At 43.6% G+C, this 25,929-nt stretch overlaps 1 protein-coding gene across 1 annotated transcript in view; it reads left to right on the top strand.

Annotated features, from left to right (window-relative positions):
- MAP9 (microtubule associated protein 9) overlaps positions 1-25,929 on the top strand; it is a 138,819-nt gene that overhangs the window by 44,277 nt on the left and 68,613 nt on the right. Inside the window, exons 4-5 of the mRNA XM_040420518.1 lie at positions 11,199-11,474; positions 18,965-19,164. Coding sequence (XP_040276452.1) covers positions 11,199-11,474; positions 18,965-19,164 — 476 coding nt within the window. The remainder of the gene's footprint in view (positions 1-11,198; positions 11,475-18,964; positions 19,165-25,929) is intronic.

Below are 25,929 nucleotides of genomic sequence, written 5' to 3'. Positions count from 1 at the left end.
CAATCCTTTACAAAATGACCCCTCCCCCCACAACGAAAACAAACCTCTGACCTACGGCGGAACTTAGGAGGATTCACCCGTCTAGTGGCGCCCCCTATTTGCATTGGTTCGACTGGATCATAACAAACCGATCCCTGCCCTATAGAGGCCTCCGTAAAATTTAATAGTCTCTCCCTGAGTCGTCTGTCGATTCTTATGGACAGAGACATAGCAGCCTCCAGTGACCCAGGGACCTCGTATACCGCCAGCGCGTCTTTTAATTTTTCAGACAACCCCTGGCAGAACTGACTCCTAAGGGCCGAGTCGTTCCATAACGTATCAGTAGCCCACCTACGGAATTCGGAACAATATAGTTCAGCAGACCGGTTCTCTTGCCGAAGTCTACGTAGCTTAGACTCAGCCAGTGAGACCCTGTCCGGGTCATCATATACGAGACCCAGGGCTTCAAAAAACTCCTCCACTGATCGTAAGGCCAGAGAGTCTGATGGTAGGGAGAAAGCCCAAGCCTGCGGATCTCCTTGCAGGAGAGAAATTACAATGCCCACCCGTTGTTCCTCACCGCCGGAGGATCTAGGGCGTAACCTGAAGAACAATTTGCAAGCTTCTCTGAAGGTTACAAATTGGTCTCTCCCTCCTGAGAACCTATCAGGTAAAGCCACTTTTGGCTCAGGAGTACCTTGGTTTCCCGTAGCAACGGTGGAACCCAAGGATGGCTGCTGCTGCTGCAGCACTGTTGCTTTTAATCCTGCCACTTCAAGGGATAATCCCTGTAATTGTTTCGCCAAAACCGTAACCGGATCCATAGTGGAACAGAAAAATACAAAGCAAAACAGCAAGCCCAAAAAAAAAAAAAAAAAAAAAAGTCACTTTTTTTTTTTTTTTTAAAAGGCCAGATATCGTGTCGCACCAGACGGAGGGGAAGGGGGACCCTTATCTACGGATGGGAATAGTATGGCCACCCCTGACTAACCCTAAGCTGGCACCTGTCTGCCCTGATACCCTAGACGGGGTGTGAACCCGTGCGGCGAGCAGGATGCCTAAACCCTCAGTCACCCTAACAAGTCTAGAGTGGGGAAAGGCCGATGGGAGCACTAGTCACCATCACTCATGTATAGGAGAACAGCAGGGGAAGACAGCAACAAACAAACTATAGCAGAGATAGACTTATCCAGTCACGAGCAGAGAAGGCGATCCCAATCACGACAGTCCACGCCGGACAAGAGCTCCACAGCAACACCATCAAACGATCTCCTTCAAAGGTCAGAATAGAACTGGAAGTAAGGACTATATCTGGCAATGACTGCAAGTGAAACTGAAACTAATATAGTAGCTTGGAGTGGCAGACAGGACTCACCTGAGAAGGATGCCTACAAACTCCCAGTCAGGACAAAAAGGTTCACAAGGCAAAACCCGGATGACATACCCTGAACCACGGAGCAAACTCACAAGCTATCGCGAGTAGCAAGTCGCTGCAACCTTCTCCTCCCAGACCTGTCTGGATCAGTCACAGTCGTGACAGAAAGGCAATTTCTTCTAGAATCCCAGAATCAGACTCTACTGTTATAACAAGCTGTTGTTCCAGTACCACCGGATCAGAAAGGGAAGGGGTTCTACTCACCAGTCTTTTTAGTAAAAAAAAACAAAAACGTCTCTTACAGGGCCATTATAAACCTGAAAAATCTCAACAAACATGTCACATACAAAAAAAAAAATATGGAAACAGTCAGATCAGCAATCAATCTGTTATTTTAGGACTGTTTCATGATAACTCTAGATTTGGCAGATTCCCTTTATGTATTTAAAAGTTTCCATCATATCCCCTCTGTCTCGTCTTTCTTCCAAGCTATACATGTTAAGGTCCTTTAATCTTTCCTGGTAAGTTTTATCCTGCAATCCATGTACCAGTTTAGTAGCTTTTCTCTGTACTCTCTCCAAAGTATCAATATCCTTCTGGACATATGGCCTCCAGTACTGCGCACAATACTCCAAATGAGGTCTCACTAGTGCTCTGTAGAGCGGCATGAGCACCTCCCTCTTTCTACTGGTAATGCCTCTCCCTATACACCCAAGCATTCTGCTAGCATCTCCTGCTTCTCTATGACATTGTCTGCCTACCTTTAAGTCTTCTGAAATAATGACCCCTAAATCCCTTTCTTCAGATACTGAGGTTAGGACTGTATCACTGATTTTATATTCTGCTCTTGGGTTTTTATGCCCCAGGTGCATTATCTTGCACTTATCAACATTAAATTTTAGTTGCCAGATTTTTGACTATTCCTCTAGTTTTCCTAAATCCTTTTCCATTTGGTGTATCCCTCCAGGAACATCTACCCTGTTACAAATTTTTATGTCATCAGCAAAAAGACACACCTTACCATCGAGGCCTTCTGCAATTTCGCTGATAAAGATATTAAGCAATATGGGTCCCAGAACAGATCCCTGAGGTACCCCACTGGTAACAAGACCATGGTCTGAATAGAATCCATTGACTACAACCCTCTGTTGTCTGTCCCTCAGCCACTGCCTAATCCATTCAACAATATAGGAATCCAAGCACAAAGACTGCAATTTATTGATAAGCCTTCTATGTGGGACAGTATCAAAAGCCTTACTAAAGTCTAGATAAGCGATGTCTACTGCACCTCCGCCATCTATTATTTTAGTCACCCAATCAAAAAAATGAATAAGATTAGTTTGGCATGATCTCCCTGAAGTAAACCAATGCTGTTTTTCATCTTTCAATACATGGGATTTTAGATGTTCCACAATCCTCTCCTTAAGTATGGTTTCCATTAATTTCCCCACTATTGATGTCAGGCTTACTGGCCTATAGTTGCCCGATTCCTCCCTACTACCTTTCTTGTGAATTGGCACAACATTTGCTAATTTCCAATCTTCTGGGACGACTCCTGTTACCAGTGATTGGTTAAATAAATCTGTTAATGGTTTTGCTAGTTCACCGCTAAGCTCTTTTAATAGTTTTGGCTGTATCCCATCAGGCCCCTGTGACTTATTTGTAATAATTTTAGACAGCTGACTTAGAACCTCTTCCTCTGTAAAGACACATGCATCAAAGGATTCATTAGTCTTCCTTCCTAAGGCTACTTTCACACTAGCGTTTGGGGCTCCGCTTGTGAGTTCCGTTTGAAGGCTCTCACAAGCGGCCCCGAACGCATCCGTACTGCCCCAATGCATTCTGAGTGGATGCGGATCCGCTCAGAATGCATCAATCTGGCACCGTTTGGCCTCCGCTCCGCTCAGCAGGCGGACACCCGAACGCTGCTTGCAGCGTTCGGGTGTCCGCCTGGCCGTGCGGAGGCAAACGGATCCGTCCAGACTTACAATGTAAGTCAATGGGGACGGATCCGTTTGAAGTTGACACAATATGGCTCAATTTTCAAACGGATCCGTCCCCCATTGACTTTCAATGTAAAGTCTGGTCGGATCCGTCTGAACAACTTTCACACTTAAAAATTTTTCTAAACTATAATGCAGACGGATCCGTTCTGAACGGATCCCAACGTCTGCATTATAGGAGCGGATCCGTCTGTGCAGACACCAGACGGATCCGCTCTGAACGCAAGTGTGAAAGTAGCTTACCTGAGGTCCTTTTCCTTAATTTTCCTTTGTAAAAACTGAACAGAAGTATTCATTGAGGCAGTCAGCTAGTTCTTTATCTTCTTCCATATACCTTCCTTCTTTTGTTTTTAATTTGGTAATTCCTTGTTTTAGTTTCCTTTTTTCATTTATGTATCTGAAGAATGTCTTATGGCCTCTTTTCACTGACTGAGCTAATTTCTCTTCTGCCTGTGCTTTAGAAGCTCTTATACCTTGTTTGGCCTCTCTCTGCCTAATCTTATAAATTTGCCTGTCATCCTCGTTTTTTTTTTTTTTTTATAATTACTTAAAGGGATTCTGTCACCTGCTTTTACCATTTTAAGCTGGCACCATCGCTATGTTGACTAAAGTACCTTATTTCCAGCAGTCTTCTTTTTACTTTATTTCGTTTTGTAGTTTTGATATAAAAGCGCTTTTTCTGTTATGCTAATTAGGGTCCAAGGTGCCCAGAGGGGTGTTTTTTTTCACTCTCCGGAGCCCAGTGACACCCCCCTGCAGTGCCCAAGAACGCCTCCTGATCATCAAATAACCTCCCACAGCCCCGGCAAACGGTTCCGCCCCCTCCCCACGTCATAGTCTACCTTATAGAAATGCCCCGTCCTTCTTCCTGTGTGCGGCCAGAAAACTCGCGCAGGCGCAGTACTGCCAGCGACCTGCGCCTGCGCGATCATCAACCTCCTGAGGGCAACAGCCTCAAAAGTCTCACTGGGCATGCGCCGAGCCCAGTGATGTGACCTGAGCGCTGTTGCCCTCAGGACGTTGATGATTGCGCAGGCGCAGGCCGCTGGCAGTACTGCGCCTGCTCGAGTTTTCTGTCCGCAGACAGGAAGAAGGACGGGGCATTTCTATAAGGTAGACTATGACGTGGGGGGGGGGGGGGGGGGAACCGTTTGCCGGGGCTGTGGGAGGTTATTTTATGATCAGGAGGCGTTCTTGGGCACTGCAGGGGGGTGTCACTGGGCTCCGGAGAGTGAAAAAAACGCCCCTCTGGGCACCTTGGACCCTAATTAGCATAACAGAAAAAGCGCTTTTATATCAAAACTACAAAACGAAATAAAGTAAAAAAAAGACTGCTGGAAATAAGGTACTTTGGTCAACATAGCGATGGTGACAGCTTAAAATGGTAAAAGCAGGTGACAGAATCCCTTTAATGTTATCTTTTTGTTTTTAATGATTTTGGCCACTTCTGCTGAGTACCACAGTGGTCTCTTCCTTTTTTTTTTTGCTTTTATTGACAAGCCTAATGCAATTATATGTTGCCTTCAATAGTGCCACTTTTATGTAGTCCCATTTCTCCTGGACTCCATTGAAACTGTTCCAATCTGATAGGGACTCGTATCAGGGTGTTCAATAAGTTATCCACCTGTATATGAAAACAAACTTTTCTGAGAAAATTGAACTTACTACTTTTCAGTATAATCCCCCTTGACTTTAACACACTTATTCCACTTCGCCTCCAGTGATCGTATGCCCTCACTCTTTGACTGTATTATCATCAGGCAATCGTTGCCCACACAGAATTTTTTTTAGGTTCCGAAAGAGAAAGTAATCACTGAGAGCCAGGTCTGAACTATAGGGTGGATGGTTGAGCTCCATGAAGTCGCATTCCCTTATAGCAGCTTGTGATTTGGGAGACTTGTGAGCTGGCGCATTGTCATGAAGCAGCAACACACCTGATGACAACTTCCCATGGTGTTTCTCCTTGAATGCCTCACGTACTGCCTTCATTTTTGAAGCATAGGTGTCTCCAGTAATTGTTGTCTTGTGTGGCATGAGTTCTAGTAATAAAAAGCCCTCTGTATCCCAAAAAATTGTTGCCATGATCTTTTCAGCTGACAACTGCACAAAAATTTTCTTTAGAGTTGGTCACCCTTTATGCTTCCATTGCATGGACTCTTGTTTGGTCTCAGGATCATGGTGGTGGATCCATGTTTCATCACCTGTAATCATTCAAGAATAAAAGTCTCCTGGGACTTTTCTCTAAGCAGGTCTAAATTCTCGCTAAATTGCTGGCGACAAGTTTTTTGCTCAGGTGTCAACATTCGTGGCAACCATTGGGATCTGACCTTTGACATCATCAAAACTTCATGGATGATACACGAAACTGTGCCAACTGAAGTGCCTAATTCATGAGCTATAACACTGACTTTGACACAACGATATTTTAAAATCATGGCCTCCACTTTATGGCACATTTTGTCTGAAGATGCTTTGACATGTCGCCCTGAATGAGGTCATCTTCAGTTGATTTCCAACCCCATTTAAACTGCTTGGCCCAAAACTTTACTTGGTAGTAGGAGGTTGCATCATCACCATATGCAGCAATCATCCTTTCATGGAATTTAATCACGGGATGAAGCTCCAAATCCCTCACTTTCATTATAGTCCTCCACTGTACTGCACTTGCCATCCTGTCACTTCCAGTGCTTTCATTACACTGAATTGCTACTGTGTGTGATGTATGTCCAGACATGTCTCAACCTGCACAGACGAGCTCAGCTCTCTAACACTGACAGAACATGCTGGGGTAGATAACTTATTGAAGACCCCCCTGTGCTCCCGGCAATTCTATCAATCAGCTGATTGCAAAGCACCAGAACCAAGCACAACTCTCTACATTCTAGTAACCAGACACGGCAACCAGGGGCGTTGCTATGGTCTTAAAAGATCCAAAGCCCCAATGCATATGGCACCAGTCGATGCCACTCCTGCTTCCCCACCGCCCGCACTAGCACTAAAGACATTTTACTTGCTACATAGACACTATGAAACATACAGGACTATACAGCAGCACATACCTTTCACATCCACTGCCTCCAAGGTGACATCTCCTCTGATGTAGATCTTCTCTGTCGTCATCTTCTCCTTTTGGTCTGGACAACTTCTTTCAACCATGTCTCGTCTTTGCAGAGTGTGACACACAGACATCTTAGCTCCTCACATTTCTATCATTCCCCCCATCCTTGAGTCCCAACAATGATATCCTGCTGTTCACTGTGCTCCCCAATTCCCCTAAATACTATCCTGAAGAAATATCAGTGCCATACAGATAGTCCCCCCCATAGTAATAGTCCTCCTCCAAGTCTCACCAATAATAATCCCCTTCTAGAATGCACTCATTAGTGATACTGTGTACATACAGTGCCTCCAACAGTGATAATGCTCCCCAAGAGTTTCTGCTATTAGCGGAAGAGCCCTCCAGTATTAATAATGCCCTCACAAAGCCCGCCGTAGAAATAAGGCCCCCCCTATTGTTCCCCCAGTGGTAATAAAGCTCTCTACAGACCCCTTAGTAGTAATAAGGCCGATGTATAAGCATACCCGATGTCCCCTGTATTTATAATGCCTCTCTGCAGTGCCCCCGATAGTTATAATCCTCCTTGTAGTGCCCTTAGAAAGTATAACGCCCCAGCCATTCCAACATACAGGCCCATGTGAATAACATAATTCCCTCCCTTCAGCCTCATCCAAAACACAGTCCCATGTAAGACACATCACTCCCTGCCAAACCGCCTCCATCATACAGTCCCATGTAAGGCTACATGCACACGAATGTAAAAAAAAATACACACTATCAGTTTTTTATGACCATTTTCGTACCCTTTGTGCATCCATTTTCACGCCATCTGACTGTTAAAAACGGGTGAATTTCATTGGCTTATCCCAACTTCCCATGATGGTCCCAATTGTAAATAATGCACTAATATTGTCCTCCAGCATAAATAATGTCCCCCCATAGTGGCCCCCAGCATAAATAATGTCCCCCATAGTGGCCCCCAGCAGTAATAATGTCCTGCCTAGTGGCTCCCAGCAGTAATAATGTCCCCCATAATGGCCCCCAGCAGTAATATTGTCCCTATAGTGGCCTACAGCAGTAATAATGTTTCCCATAGTGGCCCCTAGCATTAATAATCTTTCCCATAGTGGCTCCTAACACTAATAATGTTCACAATATTGGCCCCCAGCAGTAATAATGTCCCCCATAGTGGCCCCCAGCATTAATAATGTCCCCCATAGTGGCCTTCAGCATTGATATCCCCGATAGTGGCCCCCAGCATTAATTATGTTCCCTTTTAGTGTCCCCAGCATTATTAATGTTCCCCATAGTGGCCCCCAACATTAATAATGTCGCTCATAGTGGCCCCCAGCATTAATAATGTCAGATTCCCCGCCCGTTGGATGAGGTGAGTATTTTTAAAATTATTTTAACTCCAGAAACGTAATTTATCCCTACTGCACCTGTTTTTATCGTCCGTTACACGGGCGCACTCCTATCTAAACCGCCGTTAAAAACGGTCCCATTGATTTCACCGCCAAAAATAGGACATGTCCTATTTTTTGTTGACCGGTATTCACTGGGCGTTAAAAAAAAAAAAAAAAAACAGCCATGTGAATAGCCACATAGACTGCAATTAGTTATAAAAATGGCCGTGTGATGGACGCTGCCTAAACTGCTGTCACAAGGCCTAAAAACCATCACTCCCCTCCAATATACAATCCCATGTAAAAAACACCAATCCCCTCCCTTTAGCCCCTCCAATATACAGTCCCATGTAAATAATATCACTCCCCTCCCTTTAGCCCTTTCCAACATACGGTCCCATGTAAATAACATCACTCCCCTCCAGTATACAGTCCCATGTAAATAATACCAATCCCCTCCCTTCAGCCATCCAACATACAGTCCCATGTAAATAACATCACTTCCCTCTCTTTAGCCCCTCCAACATACAGTCCCATGTAAATAACATCACTTCCCTCCCTTCAGCCCCACCAACATACAGTCCCATGTAAATAACATCACTCTCCTCCCTTCAGCCCCTCCAACATACAGTCCCATGTAAATAACATCCTTCCACATGTAAATAACAGCTCTCCTTTCAGCCCTAACATACAGTCCCATGTAAATAACATCCCTCCACATGTAATTAGCATCCCTCCCTTCAGCCCTAACATATTCCCATGTAAATAACATCACTCCCTCAACCAAGCAGGGAGGAGGTGTGAGAGAGGAAAACTACACCTTCAAACATTCCTCTGTCTCTCACACTGAATGTGTCCCTTCACTTACCTTTCCTCATGTCACAGAAGTCATCACAGGGTCTTTTCCACTAGTTCTCCTCTTCACAGCTGAGCTTTGCCCCCTCCCTGACTGATCACATGATGGTGACATCATCGCAGGTCCTGCTCCACCACTGAGCTCTGCCTCTAGCACAGATCACCTGGCTGTGATGTCATAACGGGTCCTTCAGCTCCTGCACTGCGTCCTGGTCAGTAGTCCCCCCTGTTTTTTCATTAGCAGGCAGTACAGTCGCGCCCAAAATGTTTTAACCTAGTGACGCCCATGACAACAACTCAGTATACCTAGTTGCTTTGCCTGGTTGCTAGAGCTCGCTCGTCATTAATTTGTAAGGGACCAAACTGCAGTAACCAGGCACAACCGCCACACAGTGTACTAAGCTGTGCCTGGTTTCCGATGCACTGCGTGCTCTGAAATCAGATGATCGTTGGAGGGTGCTGGGAGTCAGAACCCTGCTAATCTAATATTGATGACCTACCCTAATGATCGGATCTGTGCACAATGTTGGTTCATATGGGGTTTATGGGCATCTGTCACTGGCTGACCTGTTCCATGTGCGCTTGGCAGCTGAAGACATCTGTGTTGGTCCCATGTTCATATGTGTCCACATTGCTGAGAACAATGATGTTTTAATATATCCAAATGAGCCTCTAGGACAGGGGTTCACAACCTTTTTTGTTCTGGGGCCCCATTGTCACAGCACACTATTTCAAGGGGCCGCAAAAAAAGTTAATCAGCGCTTGTTTGCATCAGCCTATTACACAGGCTAATGCAAAGTGACTGGGGAGGAATGATCGCTACCAAAGTCATTTCTCCCTCATTCACTTCTATCGATTATCGGTAGCACATTCCTGATTACACGGGGAGACTTGCTGACGATAATTATACATCTTTCATCCTGATAAAATATGCAAATCAGCCGACAAACGAGTGATTCCTTGTTTATCGGCTGATCAGCGGCACGATTATACCGCCAGATATCAGGAATGAGCGCTCCTATGGACACTTGTTCTAAGTAAGTGTCCTGAATATCGTGCCGTGTAACAGGGGCTTAGAGATTTCCTGGTAAAAAATGATTTTTAACATGTTCCTGCAGCATGGGCCTGAAACAGAAGATTCATACTCTCCTGCTACCTGCCGCTCCCGCTCCATCTTCTGGTTCCGGCACTGTTTACATCTGGTTGGATATGGGCATAGTCACTTGCAGTGATGGGCAGTTCTCAGTGTTCGCCCGCGAACACATGCGAGCTGCCATCTTTTCTCACAAGTCCAGCGAGGCACAGGAAAGCCCTTACCTGTGCCTGTGCGCGAGCCGTTCTGAAATCAAATGTGGTCACCGGGAGCAGGCAGTTCCGAGAACAGCCGCCGGGGGCCTTCATCGGAACTGCCTGCTCCCGCTGACCGCATTTGTTTTCAGACCGGCTCGCGCACAGGCACAGGTAAGGGCTTTCCTGTGCCTCGCCGGACTTGTGAGAAAAGATGGCAGCTCGCATGTGTTCGCGGGCTAACAATGCGAACTGGCCATCACTGGTCACTTGAACCTCTCCAGCCAATGACTGGCTTCAGTGGAGATGTGGTCACCGCTAAAGTCAGTCATTTGCTGGAGAGGTGCTCCGAGACAGGCGGATGGAGACAGTGAGAGCAGGCCGGAGCAGGAAAGTAGGAATCTTCTGTGTCAGGGACCATGCTGCAGGAACTGGTTAAAAATCATTATAACTAGGAAACTCCTTAAAGTGGCGAGGTTTCCTTCCTATTTACTAATGAGTACTTTACTTCACTGCAGAGGACGGCGCTCACTGGTTCTTACCGCCTCCTGCACCCCCAGATATACTGTAGGTGCCCTACAATAACCAGTAAGCACTTTCCCTGAGGGCTCACGGACATGGCCATTGTTTTAGTCCGCATCTGATCCGCATTTTTTTTTATGTAGCTCGGATGCGGACCCATTCACTTCAACGGAGCCGCAAAAGAGGCGGACAGCACTCCATGTGCTGTCCGCATCCGTTACTCCGTTCTGCAAAATGCAGAACCACACATGGCTGGTGTCCTGCGGACCAAAAGAAGTGGTACGGTCGTGTGTATGAGGCCTTCCTAGCCGGGAAAGCACTTATTGGTTAACCCTTTAATGACTTTAGTGAAGAGGACGCGGCAGTTTTAGAGAGAGCAGAGCCTCCATGAGTAATGGCAACGCCCCTGTTGCTCCCAGAAGCTCATTTGCATATATTAAAACATCATTTTTTCTCAGCAATGTGGACACATATGAACATGGGACCAGCACAGATGCCTTCAGCCGTCATGCGCACATGTAACGGGTTTAGCCAGTTTCATAGGTATAGACCTGCTGACAGATGCCCTTTAGTGAAAGATTTACGGTGTATGCAGTATGGTTCTGTGTACCGTATATATGTAAGTAGTAAATTAATTCCGATTTCTTTGTCCATAGTTCTATTCTTTGTGCTTGTTACTGAACTTGACGTCTTTTTCACGTGCTTTATTTCAGATAGCTTAGACGCGTCTTTTGGAAAGACAAACACGATTGAGTCAAAACTGCAAAAAGATCTTCAGAATTTTAACATGTCTGACGACGAGGTGGATCTGTATGGAAAGATGTCCTTCCTTAAAAAAAGCCAAGCAGAGAGAAGCTTCAGTAAGCACTCTGACAAAAGCAAGAGCACGGAAAATATCATCCAGCCGGACTATCAAGATGGTTTCACGAAGTCAGGAAGGAAACCCATACCAAAGCCAAGAGAATCCAAGATTAAAAGTTCACCGTCATGTAAGAGATTTACTAAAATATATTTTATGCCTTTCATTCAGTGGATTTTTAAATCACGAGGTGGCGGATGTGCCAGGCACCAGGTTTATTATATATTTTAGATTTTTTTGTAACTCACTAGGGAGTTTAGAAAGTGTCTTGAAAAGCACTGGCTAAAAGGAGTTCTTAACCACCCAACTGTTTTGTCCGAGTCCACCTCGGGCAGTGGGAAAAGTAGCTAACTGGAGCAGGGAGGGCTGGCTGCTTTAGATGCTGCTATCTCCTGAATGGTAGCAGCTAGAAACATGCATCTGGTCTTGTTTGAAAGCTGACATTCCAGCTGTGATTTAACATGACAGTTAAAGTCCAAGCAACAGAGGAGAAATCACTGTTAGAAATCGAGTCGGGAATATTCAGGGGTAAAACCTGCTTTTACTTTCACTTTCAGCTGCATTCACAGCATTCCGATTTCTATCAGTGATATCTTCCCTTGTACTGAATGTATTGCTGTCATTCTGGTATTGTCTGAAAGCATGGAATGTCAAACAAGCTTTCAAACAAGACCAGTTGCATGTTTCTAGCTGCTACTATTCAGGAGATAGCAGCATCTAAAGCAGCCCTCCCCCTCTCTAGTTATCTACTTTTCCCACTGCTGGAGCTGGACTCCGGCAGAACAGATGGTTAAAGGGAGTCTGTTACCTGATCTGAGCCTTTTAGACGGTTTAGATCAGGTTATAGACTCCTTTGCCCACATTACAATGGTACCTTTATATGTTCTGTCCCTCGCCGAGATCTTCAAAAAAAGACTTTTTAAACTTATGCTAATGAGGTTCGGCAAGTGCCCAGGGGCAGCGTTACTTCAGCAAGTGCCCAGGCCCCTCGGCAATGTGCCCAGAAAACCACACCTCTTTCACCCCTCTGGCCCGCCCTTGTTTCCTATTATTACCTCCTCCTCTCCCTCCCAGATCTCGCGCCTGCGCCGCTCCACACACTGCTGTGCCCATTATGGGCAGAGGAACAGTTAGTTGGAGGCGCGAGATTTGGGAGGGAGAGGCAGGGGTAATAATAGGAAACAAGGGTGGGCCAAAGGGGTGAAATAGGTGTCGTTTTCTGAGCACATCTCCAAGGGGCCTGGGCACTTGATGCAGTAACGCCACCACTGGGCACTTGCCGAACCGCATAAGTTTAAAAAGTCTTTTTTTTAAAGATCTCGGTGAGGGACAGAACAAATAAAGGTACCATTGTAATAAGGGAACAGGAGTCTGTAACCTGATCTGAGCCGTCTAAAACCCCTTAGAGACCAGCCTGTTTTGGGCCTTACTGACCAAGCGTTTTTCTTCCTTTTTTTATCGTTTCGTTCCAAGAGCTATAACTTTTTTATTTTTTTGTCTATATAGCTTTATGAGGGCTTGTTTTTTGTGGGACAAGTTGTAGTTTTTAATGTCGCCATTTTGGGGTACACATAACTTTCTGATTAACTTTTATTAACTTTTTCTGGGACGGAGATGGGAAAAACAGCAATACTGCTACTGCGCTTTTACGTTATAAATTTTACTGCGTTAATTTTTCAGTATAAATAACATAATATTACAGATAAAGAGAGGTGACGCACTGGATCTGGAGCAGATTATGGTAGAGGTGCTCTCAGTAAAAAGGAATCACCCTTCCTTTGATAAAATGTGCAAATGAAAAAAGATACTGGGCACTCTCTAGAATACAAGGAACCTCACAATTTATTATCAATAAGACATATAAACATATAGACAGTTCATATAATACCATTAAAACACCATAACATAAAATCCGGATAAATATACTAAAATATAGATATAAAACTAGATTCCTAATAGTCTAAAAATATATATAGGAATAAGATCGCCTCTGATTGTTCGGGGATAAAAAGTCTTTGTAAATAAATGTTCCTCCAACTTTGAGTTTGGATATACTGTAGAAATATTCTTTAGGGTATTGATAGCCCAAATATAACTTCTCCTCCACAAATGAAATGAAATCTCAGTTTTTCAATACAGTGATTTAGTTGTGCGGCGTCCCGCTATTACTCACTGTTCAGTTGAAATACTTTATTCCGCTGCTATGCCGGTACTTTGAGTTCAGGGATATCACATATGAGTTTCGTTCCCCTCTCTGTCTCGTAGGCGCCGCTCTATCAGTAGAAGAGCCGGCGCTCGATGGATATTGCAGGCTCCTTTTTTTGCGCTGGATTTGATTTGTGGATGAGGGTATGATACTCCTCAGAAAAGTCCTTTTGGAGTGCGCATAAGGTCTGCAGAGAGACACAGTTAATCCGGGTATCTGTGATACTTTAGCACGGAAAATCAATGTCCATCAGGGGGGATCCTAGCACCAAACGCGTTTCGGGGTCTGTTATCACCCCTTCCTCAGTGGTAATGAGTCCCCCTTCTAAGTTTCTTTATATAGTCTTAAATAATGACACAACTCTCATCTGCTGTGTAATTGGACTTGTTTCACAAGACCTAGTGTAGATTTTGGAAACGCCTCATTTTCAACAGTTTCTTTTATTCTCTGTGTTAATTTGTATATACTTCTTTTTATCCTTCAACTATATCCCAATATAGGCAATCCGAAATGTGAAAAACAAATTAAGTTGGCATCATACAATTACCAGTTTTTATCACTACATCCAATGCGATTTGTCGCCATTTCTATAGTATCTTATCTGCAACAAAACGCAATCTCTCCCGCGATATTCATGCAGTTTTCTTCCGACTTGTTAATATCACCAAAATTTACTTATATCCAATAAAATTTTAAATTAAAACAATTGCACCGGCATCAATATAAATATGAATAAATAAATATATAAATTATATATATAAGTTATATATTTATTTATTCATATTTATATTGATGCCGGTGCAATTGTTTTAATTTAAAATTTTATTGGATATAAGTAAATTTTGGTGATATTAACAAGTCGGAAGAAAACTGCATGAATATCGCGGGAGAGATTGCGTTTTGTTGCAGATAAGATACTATAGAAATGGCGACAAATCGCATTGGATGTAGTGATAAAAACTGGTAATTGTATGATGCCAACTTAATTTGTTTTTCACATTTCGGATTGCCTATATTGGGATATAGTTGAAGGATAAAAAGAAGTATATACAAATTAACACAGAGAATAAAAGAAACTGTTGAAAATGAGGCGTTTCCAAAATCTACACTAGGTCTTGTGAAACAAGTCCAATTACACAGCAGATGATGGTTGTGTCATTATTTAAGACTATATAAAGAAACTTAGAAGGGGGACTCATTACCACTGAGGAAGGGGTGATAACAGACCCCGAAACGCGTTTGGTGCTAGGATCCCCCCTGATGGACATTGATTTTCCGTGCTAAAGTATCACAGATACCCGGATTAACTGTGTCTCTCTGCAGACCTTATGCGCACTCCAAAAGGACTTTTCTGAGGAGTATCATACCCTCATCCACAAATCAAATCCAGCGCAGAAAAAGGAGCCTGCAATATCCATCGAGCGCCGGCTCTTCTACTGATAGAGCGGCGCCTACGAGACAGAGAGGGGAACGAAACTCATATGTGATATCCCTGAACTCAAAGTACCGGCATAGCAGCGGAATAAAGTATTTCAACTGAACAGTGAGTAATAGCGGGACGCCGCACAACTAAATCACTGTATTGAAAAACTGAGATTTCATTTCATTTGTGGAGGAGAAGTTATATTTGGGCTATCAATACCCTAAAGAATATTTCTACAGTATATCCAAACTCAAAGTTGGAGGAACATTTATTTACAAAGACTTTTTATCCCCGAACAATCAGAGGCGATCTTATTCCTATATATATTTTTAGACTATTAGGAATCTAGTTTTATATCTATATTTTAGTATATTTATCCGGATTTTATGTTATGGTGTTTTAATGGTATTATATGAACTGTCTATATGTTTATATGTCTTATTGATAATAAATTGTGAGGTTCCTTGTATTCTAGAGAGTGCCCAGTATCTTTTTTCAAATAACATAATATCTTTATTCTCTGAGTCAGTACAATTACAGTGATACCAAATACATAAAGTTCTTTTATGTTTTACTACTTTTTTGCAATAAAACCCCTTTTTTTAAAAAATAAATGTTTTTGAATTGCCACTTCCCAAGACCCATAACTTTTTTATTTTTCTTTATATGGAGTTGTGTGAGGGTTTGATTTTTGCGGGACAACTTGAATTTTCTATTGGTATCATTTTGGAGTAAATGGCGCTTTTTGATCGCTTGTTTTCATGTTTTTTTTGGCGGCAACTAAGAATAGTGTAGCAATTCTGTCATTTTTATTTTTTTTATTTTTACGGCGTTCACCATAGGGGATAATTTACATGATATTTATGTAGTCTGGGTCGTTACGGACGCGGCAATACCAAACATATGGTGAAGATTTATTTTTTTGCTATTTTTTCATTTCATTGGAAAAAAAAGCGTAATTTTTTTTATGGTATTTTTTTAAATTCAATAAATTAGGTTTTTTTTTTTGTTTTTTTTACCACTTAATAGTCCCACAAGGGGACTATAACAGACAGCTTTTTGATTGCTTTTAAAATGCAATGTACTATCCCTTTAACTGCATTGCATTTTAATGGCAATGCTATTCTGACATTGACCAGCAGGCTGCGCCAGAGAGGCGCAGCCTGCTGGAAATTACTTAAGGCTGGTCTAGGGCCTACATCAGACCCCAGGCAGGCGTCTCACACATCAGCACCCCGCGATCGCATTTGCGGGGTGCCTATGGGAGACAGAGGGAGTCTGCTTCCATCTGTCAGCACTTTACATGCAGCGGGCTCCATTGCCCGCGGCATGTAAAGTGATAAACAGGAGTGCCGATCCGGGCTGTTAGAGCAGGGCCGCAGCTCTCATGTGAGAGCCGGGTCCCCGTGCAGCTCTTTGACTGTGCCGCCGTAAAAAAGCAGCCTAAGGCCCCTTAGTGACCGCTGTAAAAAGGCGTATGGGTGGTCACTAAGGGGTTAAAGGGTTTTTACAATGTATTTTGAAAGCTTTCCGCAGTTAATCACTGGCCTCAGTGGTATAATTTGGCCCAAAATACTGGTCTAAACTAAGGCATGACAGAGGTGGTGTAAGCAAGAGAAAAGTGGAATATTTCTAGCAAGATGTGCAAAACCTTGTCCCTGTGATAAATTTAGCACACCTTCTGACTGCATGGGATAGATTTAAAGGGGTTCTCTGCTTTTCCTATATTGATGACCTATCCTCACCTATCCTAACTAAGGGTTAATGTTGTCAATGGGACGGCCTCCTCCTATTCACATGAAGCGAATGAGAAGGAAAAGTCTGTATCTACACTGCTCGCCGCTGTCGCCAATGTCTACAGTGAGCAGATAAACAGTGAAGAGAACACAGCTCTTATATGAGCACTGCATTCCCTTCATACAGCTGATCGGCATAGGTTATCAATATAGAAAAAGCGGATAACCCCTTTAAGCCACTAATAATAAATCTGCACTCAGGAAATGCAGTAGAAAAAGCTGCGTAATGCAGTGCTGGTCTTTAGCACTAGATGGCAGCAAAAGCTTAACAACTACCGTAATCTCTTATTTAGCCATCTCCTGTAAGTCCAGCTGCCCCAGCTCCTGCCTGTGACATTGTAGCCATCAGTAAGTATTTTCTCCTGACTAATAAAATTAGACTTTGAAGGAGTTATCATTATTTCTCTGCCCCTGCTCTGATCACGGTCTCTGAATCAACTGAACAAATTCCTACATGTCTGTACACAAACGTCAGCTTATAGCAGATAGAGGACACAGAGAGCCCAGGCGTGGCTGCAGCATCTGGGGATAGATTCATCTCACCCTAGAGCTGGATAATATTTCTGTAACAGCGGCTGTTCCCCCGCTTACCGCCATGGACCTGGGCACCGTGCTCAGCGGTGATCCTGCTGTCCACCGCTGCAGTCCTGGGCTCTGTCGCTGTATGTGCTGTGGTGCTGAGGATTCCGCTCCACAGGTTCCACGCAGCCCTGGCCACAGCATGCTTGTTGCTGGTGTCTGGTTACATGGGCTTAGGGGCGGTACGCATCACTCCCTGGGCTGCATGAGTTGGGTCACGTGACCTCGCTGACCAACCCAGGCTCTCCTGCAGGTACTAAGGTAGTTCAGCCCCCTTCCCAGATGCCTCAGTGTCAAGGTCCTTGAGTTTGCTGGTTCCTGATACTCTCGTATGCTCCTGATCCATACTTTGTCCCTGGACTCTGCTTGTCGGCTGATCCCTGCCTGCTTGCTTCGTCTCTCCTGTTGCCGACTCGGATTGCCTGACCTGTACCTGTGCTGCCTGCCCTGACCTATTGCCTGTCTGATCATGTCTCTGCCTTATTCTTCGGTCCTGGTAACGTCCCTGCCTGCCTTACTACGCTTGTACTTCCGGTACCCACTCAGGTACCTCCTGGTCCGCCTGGACCAGCTGCCACTGACTTGGGAATTGCTCTTGGAGTAGCCCCTGGCAGCTACCCTAATGGTTCAAGTCTATCCTCACCATCTGAGGCTCTAGTGAATACCAGGTAGTTGCTTAGACACGCCCCTCCAGAGTATAGCCAGTCAGTGGCACAGTGGGTTCACACCCGCTGATCCGTGACAATTTCTCCTGATAATCCAGCTCTGGGGTAGATGAGTCACTCAGTGGTACCTGCAGCTGCCTCTGGCCTCTGTCTGTCTCCGCAACTCTTCCTCCCTCCCCTCTCCATAGACTTCAGTGGGCTGTGTATGGCCTTGTATGGATTTGATCAGTCAGTTCAGAAGCAGAGAATAGTGCGTGAGCAGGGCAATCACTGCAGAATCAGACACTTTTCCCTAATAACGTACAGTATTACAGAGTTCACTATTTTCACCTATGCTATTCAATTACGAAATTAAACAATACTCACCAGTTAAAGGGTTTCTCCCAAGATTTAAACTTATTCCCTATCCTTACCATAGGGAGTGTCAATCATGAGAACGGGGTGACTATATTCCCTTTCTCTATGGGACTGCCTGTTTATAGGACACCTGTGCCATGGCAGCATGTAAGAACAGCATCCACAGAGGTTATGGCTATAAGTATGGCAATGATAAATCTATTTTTCAAACAGTGCTAACGCGGAACAGGCCTTGTTAAGAACATGTTTCTTGTTAAAACAACTCATTTATCATCCATTTTAAAACATCAGATTTATGCTCTCCCGAATGCAACTTGATAGGTTTAATGGAATATTATTATACATCACAACCCCTGGAGCGTAGGATTTGTCATAGCTTCTCCCTATGGCAGGACATAATAGAACTATAGAACTGAATAATTATTTTTTGACCACTAGGTGGCAGCAAAGTGTCTTCAATAATAATCTATAGTGCGGTTCGCATAATGTGTATGGTTTAACATAAGTCTTCAACTCTCGATTAAAACAAGATTAATTTAAGAAAAAGGCAATTATAGGATTTCGCTGTTAATAATTTATGTCATTCATGTCCAGCTGAAGGATTTGGCATCTCTTTGCCCACTGCACCGCATAGCCACTTGTCTGGAAGAAGCAGTCACCTGGAAGACAAGGCAGAGGGAAAGTTCTCCAGTGACAAGCCGACTTCACTCTCTGCTCCTTCTTCTCTAATGAGACTTAATGATAAAGTTTCTGCTTCTAACACACAGTTTCTCTCGGAGAGATCTAGCCCAGAGGTAATTACAATGTTCACAACTCTATGCCTCTTTATAACTCATTGCTTTAATTAGAATTATTTCCATTTTGTACATTGTGTTTCCAATCCGGCAGTCTGCATAAGTGGCCTTTGCCCTTGATGTGATGATGATAATTGTAGGTACACGATGACAATTGTGGACTTCGGGTGAACGCTTGGAAAGAATGATTTTATTTTCTGTGCCTTTTAATTTTACAGATAGGAGAAATTATGGCGGGCATTTAAGGTGACATTATCCTATGATCAGCTTTCAGGCATATAGAAATATTACTGGACCTGTCACCTCCCCTGACATCTCTATCTTATTAAATACAATTATTCCCCATAAAATAATATAGAATTTCTCCTAGAAATGTATGAATACATTGACAACTGGGTAACACCCCACACCCTATGACATTGTCCATTTAGTGCTGACAGTGGCAGGCTAGACCCCCTCACAAGGAGAATGGTAATGACCAGTTGTCAGTTTATTCATATTAGGAGGAATGAACAACGCAGAGTTATGAGGGAAGATGCTCTGTAATTGCTACTTTATTCGGAATAATTACACTTACTTGTCATTGGTGGAATGGTGGTAATAGCTCCTATTTTAAAGAGGACCAGCCAGCACAAAATGCCATGCAGTCTGCAGGCAGCATGTTATAGAGCAGGAGGAGCTGAGCAGATAGATATACAGGTCCTTCTCAAAAAATTAGCATATTGTGATAAAGTTCATTATTTTCTGTAATGTACTGATAAACATTAGACTTTCATATAATTTAGATTCATTACACACAACTGAAGTAGTTCAAGCCTTTTCTTGTTTTAATATTGATGATTTTGGCATACAGCTCATGAAAACCCAAAATTCCTATCTCAAAAAATTAGCATATCATGAAAAGGTTCTCTAAACGAGCTATTAACCTAATCATCTGAATCAACTAATTAACTCTAAACACCTGCAAAAGATTCCTGAGGCTTTTAAAAACTCCCAGCCTGGTTCATTACTCAAAACCGCAATCATGGGTAAGACTGCCGACCTGACTGCTGTCCAGAAGGCCATCATTGACACCCTCAAGCAAGAGGGTAAGACACAGAAAGAAATTTCTGAACGAATAGGCTGTTCCCAGAGTGCTGTATCAAGGCACCTCAGTGGGAAGTCTGTGGGAAGGAAAAAGTGTGGCAGAAAACGCTGCACAACGAGAAGAGGTGACCGGACCCTGAGGAAGATTGTGGAGAAGGACCGATTCCAGACCTTGGGGGACCTGCGGAAGCAGTGGACTGAGTCTGGAGTAGAAACATCCAGAGCCACCGTGTACAGGCGTGTGCAGGAAATGGGCTACAGGTGCCGCATTCCCCAGGTCAAGCCACTTTTGAACCAGAAACAGCGGCAGAAGCGCCTGACCTGGGCTACAGAGAAGCAGCACTGGACTGTTGCTCAGTGGTCCAAAGTACTTTTTTCGGATGAAAGCAAATTTTGCATGTCATTCGGAAATCAAGGTGCCAGAGTCTAGAGGAAGACTGGGGAGAGGGAAATGCCAAAATGCCTGAAGTCCAGTGTCAAGTACCCACAGTCAGTGATGGTCTGGGGTGCCATGTCAGCTGCTGGTGTTGGTCCACTGTGTTTTATCAAGGGCAGGGTCAATGCAGCTAGCCATCAGGAGATTTTGGAGCACTTCATGCTTCCATCTGCTGAAAAGCTTTATGGAGATGAAGATTTCATTTTTCAGCACGACCTGGCACCTGCTCACAGTGCCAAAACCACTGGTAAATGGTTTACTGACCATGGTATTACTGTGCTCAATTGGCCTGCCAACTCTCCTGACCTGAACCCCATGGAGAATCTGTGGGATATTGGGAAGAGAAAGTTGAGAGACGCAAGACCCAACACTCTGGATGAGCTTAAGGCCGCTATCGAAGCATCCTGGGCCTCCCTAACACCTCAGCAGTGCCACAGGCTGATTGCCTCCATGCCACGCCGCATTAAAGCAGTCATTTCTGCAAAAGGATTCCCGACCAAGTATTGAGTGCATAACTGAACTTAATTATTTGAAGGTTGACTTTTTTTGTATTAAAAGCACTTTTCTTTTATTGGTCGGATGAAATATGCAAACTTTTTTGAGATAGGAATTTTGGGTTTTCATGAGCTGTATGCCAAAATCATCAATATTCAAACAAGAAAAGGCTTGAACTACTTCAGTTGTGTGTAATGAATCTAAAATATATGAAAGTCTAATGTTTATCAGTACATTACAGAAAATAATGAACTTTATCACAATATGCTAATTTTTTGAGAAGGACCTGTATAGTTCTGTAGGTAAAGATTCAGTGAAACTTGTAAATTTATACATTGATATCTCTGCTTTTTCTGACTTCAGTTATGCAGGGGAGAGCCCGTAACAGTGACTGACAGCATTCCCTGTGTAAGTGTTTATACATAGATAGCTGTCAGTCACTGATAGCTGTACACGGAGGAGGTGTTATCAGTGATTGATAGTATTCTCTGTGTAATGCCTCTTGCACACAAAGTTTTTTTTTTTCCCGTTTCCGTCCCGTTTTTTTTTTGGGTTCCGTATACGGAACCATTCATTTCAATGGGTCCACAAAAAAAACGGAATGTACTCCATATGCATTCCATTTCCGTATTTCCGTTTTTCTGTTCCGTTTAAAGATAGAACATGTCCTAGTATTGTCCGTATAACGGACAAAGATAGTACTGTTCCATCAGGGACCAGCTGTTCCGTTCTGCAAAAAACGGAATGCACACAGACGTCATCCGTATTTTTTGCAGATCCATTTTTTGCAGACCGCAAAATACTGAAAAAGTGTGTGCAATAGATCGTGTGCAATAGGCCTAAGGATCCGCAAAACACGGACACCGGCAATGTGCGTTCCGCAAAATTGCGGAACGGATGCGGACCCATTTTGCGGACGTGTGAATAGACCCTTAGTGTGTATACATAGATTGCTGGGAGTTGTAGTTTTGCAAAAGCTGAAGAGCCGCAGTTTGGCCATCCCTGACATAAATAGCTTTCAGTCACTGGCAGTTGTACATGGAGGAGGTGTTATTAGTAATAGCATGTGCTGTGTTAGTGTGTATACATAGATAGCTGTCAATCACTGATAACTGTACACAGTGATTGATAACATTCTCTGTGTAAGTGTGTATACATAGATAGCTGTCAATCACTGATAACTGTACACAGTGATTGATAACATTCTCTGTGTAAGTGTGTATACATAGATAGCTGTCAATCACTGATAACTGTACACAGTGATTGATAACATTCTCTGTGTAAGTGTGTATACATAGATAGCTGTCAGTCACTGATAGTTGTACACGGGGGAAATATTATCAGTGATTGTACATGGGGAAGTGTTATCAGTGATTGATAGCATTCTCTGTTTACTTGTGTATACATAGATAGCTGTCAGTCACTGTTAGCTGTACACAGGGGAAGTGTTATCAGTGATTGTACATGGGGAGGTGTAATCAGTGTTTAATAGCATTCTGTGTGTGTGTGTGTGTGTATACATAGATTGCTGACAGTCACTGATAGTTGTACATGGGGGAGGTGTTATCGGTATTTGATTGCATGCTCTGTGTAAGTGTGTATACATAGATCAGGGATGGCCAACCTACAGCTCTCCAGCTGTTGTAAAACTACAATTACCACCATGCCCTGCTGTAGGCTGATAGTTGTAGACAGCCTGGGCATGCTGGGAGTTGTAGTTTTGCAAAAGCTGAAGAGCCGCAGTTTGGCCATCCCTGACATAGATAGCTGTCAGTCACTGATAGCTTTACACAGGAAGTTGTTATCAGTGATAGCATTCTCTGTGTAAGTGTGTATACATAGATAGCTGTCAGTCACTGATAGCTGTACACAGGGGAGGTGTTATTAGTGATTGATAGCATTCTCTGTGTAAGTGTGTATACATAGATAGCTGTCAGTCATTGATAGCTGTACACAGGAAGTTGTTATCAGTGATAGCATGCTCTGTGTAAGTGTGATTTACAGAGATATTTGTCAGTTACCGATAACTGTACACGGGGGAAGTGATATCAGTGATTAATAGGATTCTCTGTTTAAGGCCTGTATTAGACCTGCAGATTAGCACTTCAGTTGTTGGGAAGTGCAAAATATGATTTTGGTGGCATCCCATTAAACAGATTTTCTGTTTGTTTAATATCTGATTGGTGGGGTTCTGACTCCAGACATCGCCACCAATCAGCAGTTTAAAGAGGCTGCGGCGCTCTGGTGGGTACCGCGGCCTGTTCAACGGTCACATGGCATAGATGCAGTTCAGTCCCATACATGTAAATGGGGCTGAGCTGCAATACCAAGACAATGGACAGCGCTGTGCTTGTTCTGCGCTCACTGGGGCACCATGGCCTCTTGAACCTTATAAGGACATGTTGTATTGAATGGCAGCATTTAATTTACACTATATTGTTTTGGGAAAACTAACATTTCTTTGTGTTATGAAAGGAAATACTATCCTTCCAAGGTTTTTTGGGCTTTGATATTACGGCGTTCACTACGTGATAAAAATTATATGACACCCTTAGTCTGTGGGTCAGTATGATTACGGCAATACCAAATTTGTGCAGTTTTTATTATGTTTAAGGGCTCTTTCACACTTGCGTTCTTGTCTTCCGGCATAGAGTTCCGTCGTCGGGGCTCTATGCCGGAAGAATCCTGATCAGGATTATCCTAATGCATTCTGAATGGAGAGAAATCCGTTCAGGATGCATCAGGATGTCTTCAGTTCCGGAACGGAACGTTTTTTGGCCGGAGAAAATACCGCAGCATGCTGCGCTTTTTGCTCCGGCCAAAAATCCGGAACACTTGCCGCAAGGCCGGATCCGGAATTAATGCCCATTGAAAGGCATTGATCCGGATCCGGCCTTAAGCTAAACGTCGTTTCGGCGCATTGCCGGAGCCGACATTTAGCTTTTTCAGAGTGGTTACCATGGCTGCCGGGACGCTAAAGTCCTGGCAGCCATGGTAAAGTGTAGCGGGGAGCGGGGGAGCAGTGTACTTACCGTCCGTGCGGCTCCCCGGGCGCTCCAGAGTGACGTCAGGGCGCCCCAAGCGCATGGATCATGTGATCACATGGATCACATCATCCATGCGCATGGGGCGCTCTGACGTCATTCTGGAGCGCCCCGGGAGCCGCACGGACTGTAAGTATACTGCTCCCCCGCTCCCCACTACTACTATGGCAACCAGGACTTTAATAGCGTCCTGGGTGCCATAGTAACACTGAACGCATTTGGAAGACGGTTCCGTCTTCAAATGCTTTCAGTACACTTGCGTTTTTCCGGATCCGGCGTGTAATTCCGGCAAGTGGAGTACACGCCGGATCCGGACAACGCAAGTGTGAAAGAGGCCTTACTTCTTTTAAAACATTTTATTTACATCGCCATTTTCTGACACTTGTGACTTTTTAACATTTCCGTTTACAGAGATGTGTGAGGGCTTGTTTTTTGTGAGGCGAGCTGTTCATTTTGTTTGTGGCAATATGGGGTACATTCGACTTTCTGATCACTGTTTATTCAATTTTTTGGGAGAACAAGGTAACAAAAAAAGTCAAATTGTGTTTTGTTTTTTTCTGCTACGACGTTCACCGCACAGGAAAAATATGTTGATAGTCCAGACATTTTTAGTTTACCGGTCATGCTTTTTAAATTAAAATATAGGTTTAGAGAAGGCTCACCTCTTAAACAAAAATTGGAATGGGTGCACCTACAAGGAAGATTACACCCAATCTTCAAAAGTAGTATATAGATAAAAAGGTAGTAGGGCACACCTGCATTCAAATACACATGGGAGATTTGTATACAATAAGATTTATTTTATTCAAACAGACGTTATATATAATAACACATAAAAACCTTATTAAATGTATATTAGCATGCTGTAAAACTTAGTATACTTCTAAAATTAATAAAACCAGTGAAAATACACTCTAAAATATACACTTGTATATATAATCCTAGAGAAATGAAATCTTGGTGAAAAGTCACAGTAGGGTTAATCCTTCCTATAGCTCTGTATATCCGTAATACAATGCTCATGTAGCGAGTCTGATTTCCACATTGTTTGACACAGTCCGTGACACTCAGAAAAATTCAGAATAAAGTTCACAGGATAGCTTCAATATAATCAGATAAGGACATATAGTCTAGTCATTCATATTTCTTTTGTTTAAGTTATCAATGTCCCGGGTCTCACTGTCTGTATGTACACTAATTCGGCACTCGTTTTTTACTCACGAGTTTTTGGCCAACCCGAGGCCCTTCAGCTGTTGCAGAACTACAACTCCCAGCATGCCCAGAGAGCCTACAGTTATTAGCCTACAGCAGGGCATGGTGGGAGCTGTAGTTTTACAACAGCTGGAGAGCCGCAGGTTAGCCATGCCTGCTCCAGGACAAAAGCCCTTTAATGGAGTATTCTAGGATTGATGGCCAGTACTCAGGATAGGCTATCAATATCCGCTCGGTGTCAGTCTGAAGCCCAGCACCCCTTAGGAATCTGTCACCAGTTTTATGCTGCCCCATATTCATAAGATCCCGGCTCTCCTCACCCCTACTGCCGATTGACAGTTTTTTCTAATTGGAATCGGCAGCCGGTGTGTGGAGAGAGCAAATAAAAGAAAGTGACCCAGTGTTTCGCTAAGGGGATCTGTTATTAGTTTATGCTGCCCTTATTGAGGACACCATAATACTGGTGCCAGGTTCCCCTTCGGGGGTTTTCCG

The sequence above is a fragment of the Bufo bufo genome, chromosome 2 (genome assembly GCF_905171765.1).
Source record: "Bufo bufo chromosome 2, aBufBuf1.1, whole genome shotgun sequence".
NCBI classification, from domain to species: domain Eukaryota; kingdom Metazoa; phylum Chordata; class Amphibia; order Anura; family Bufonidae; genus Bufo; species Bufo bufo.
The sequence above is the reverse complement of the archived record's forward strand: the minus strand, read 5'-3'. Positions and strand labels throughout refer to the sequence as shown.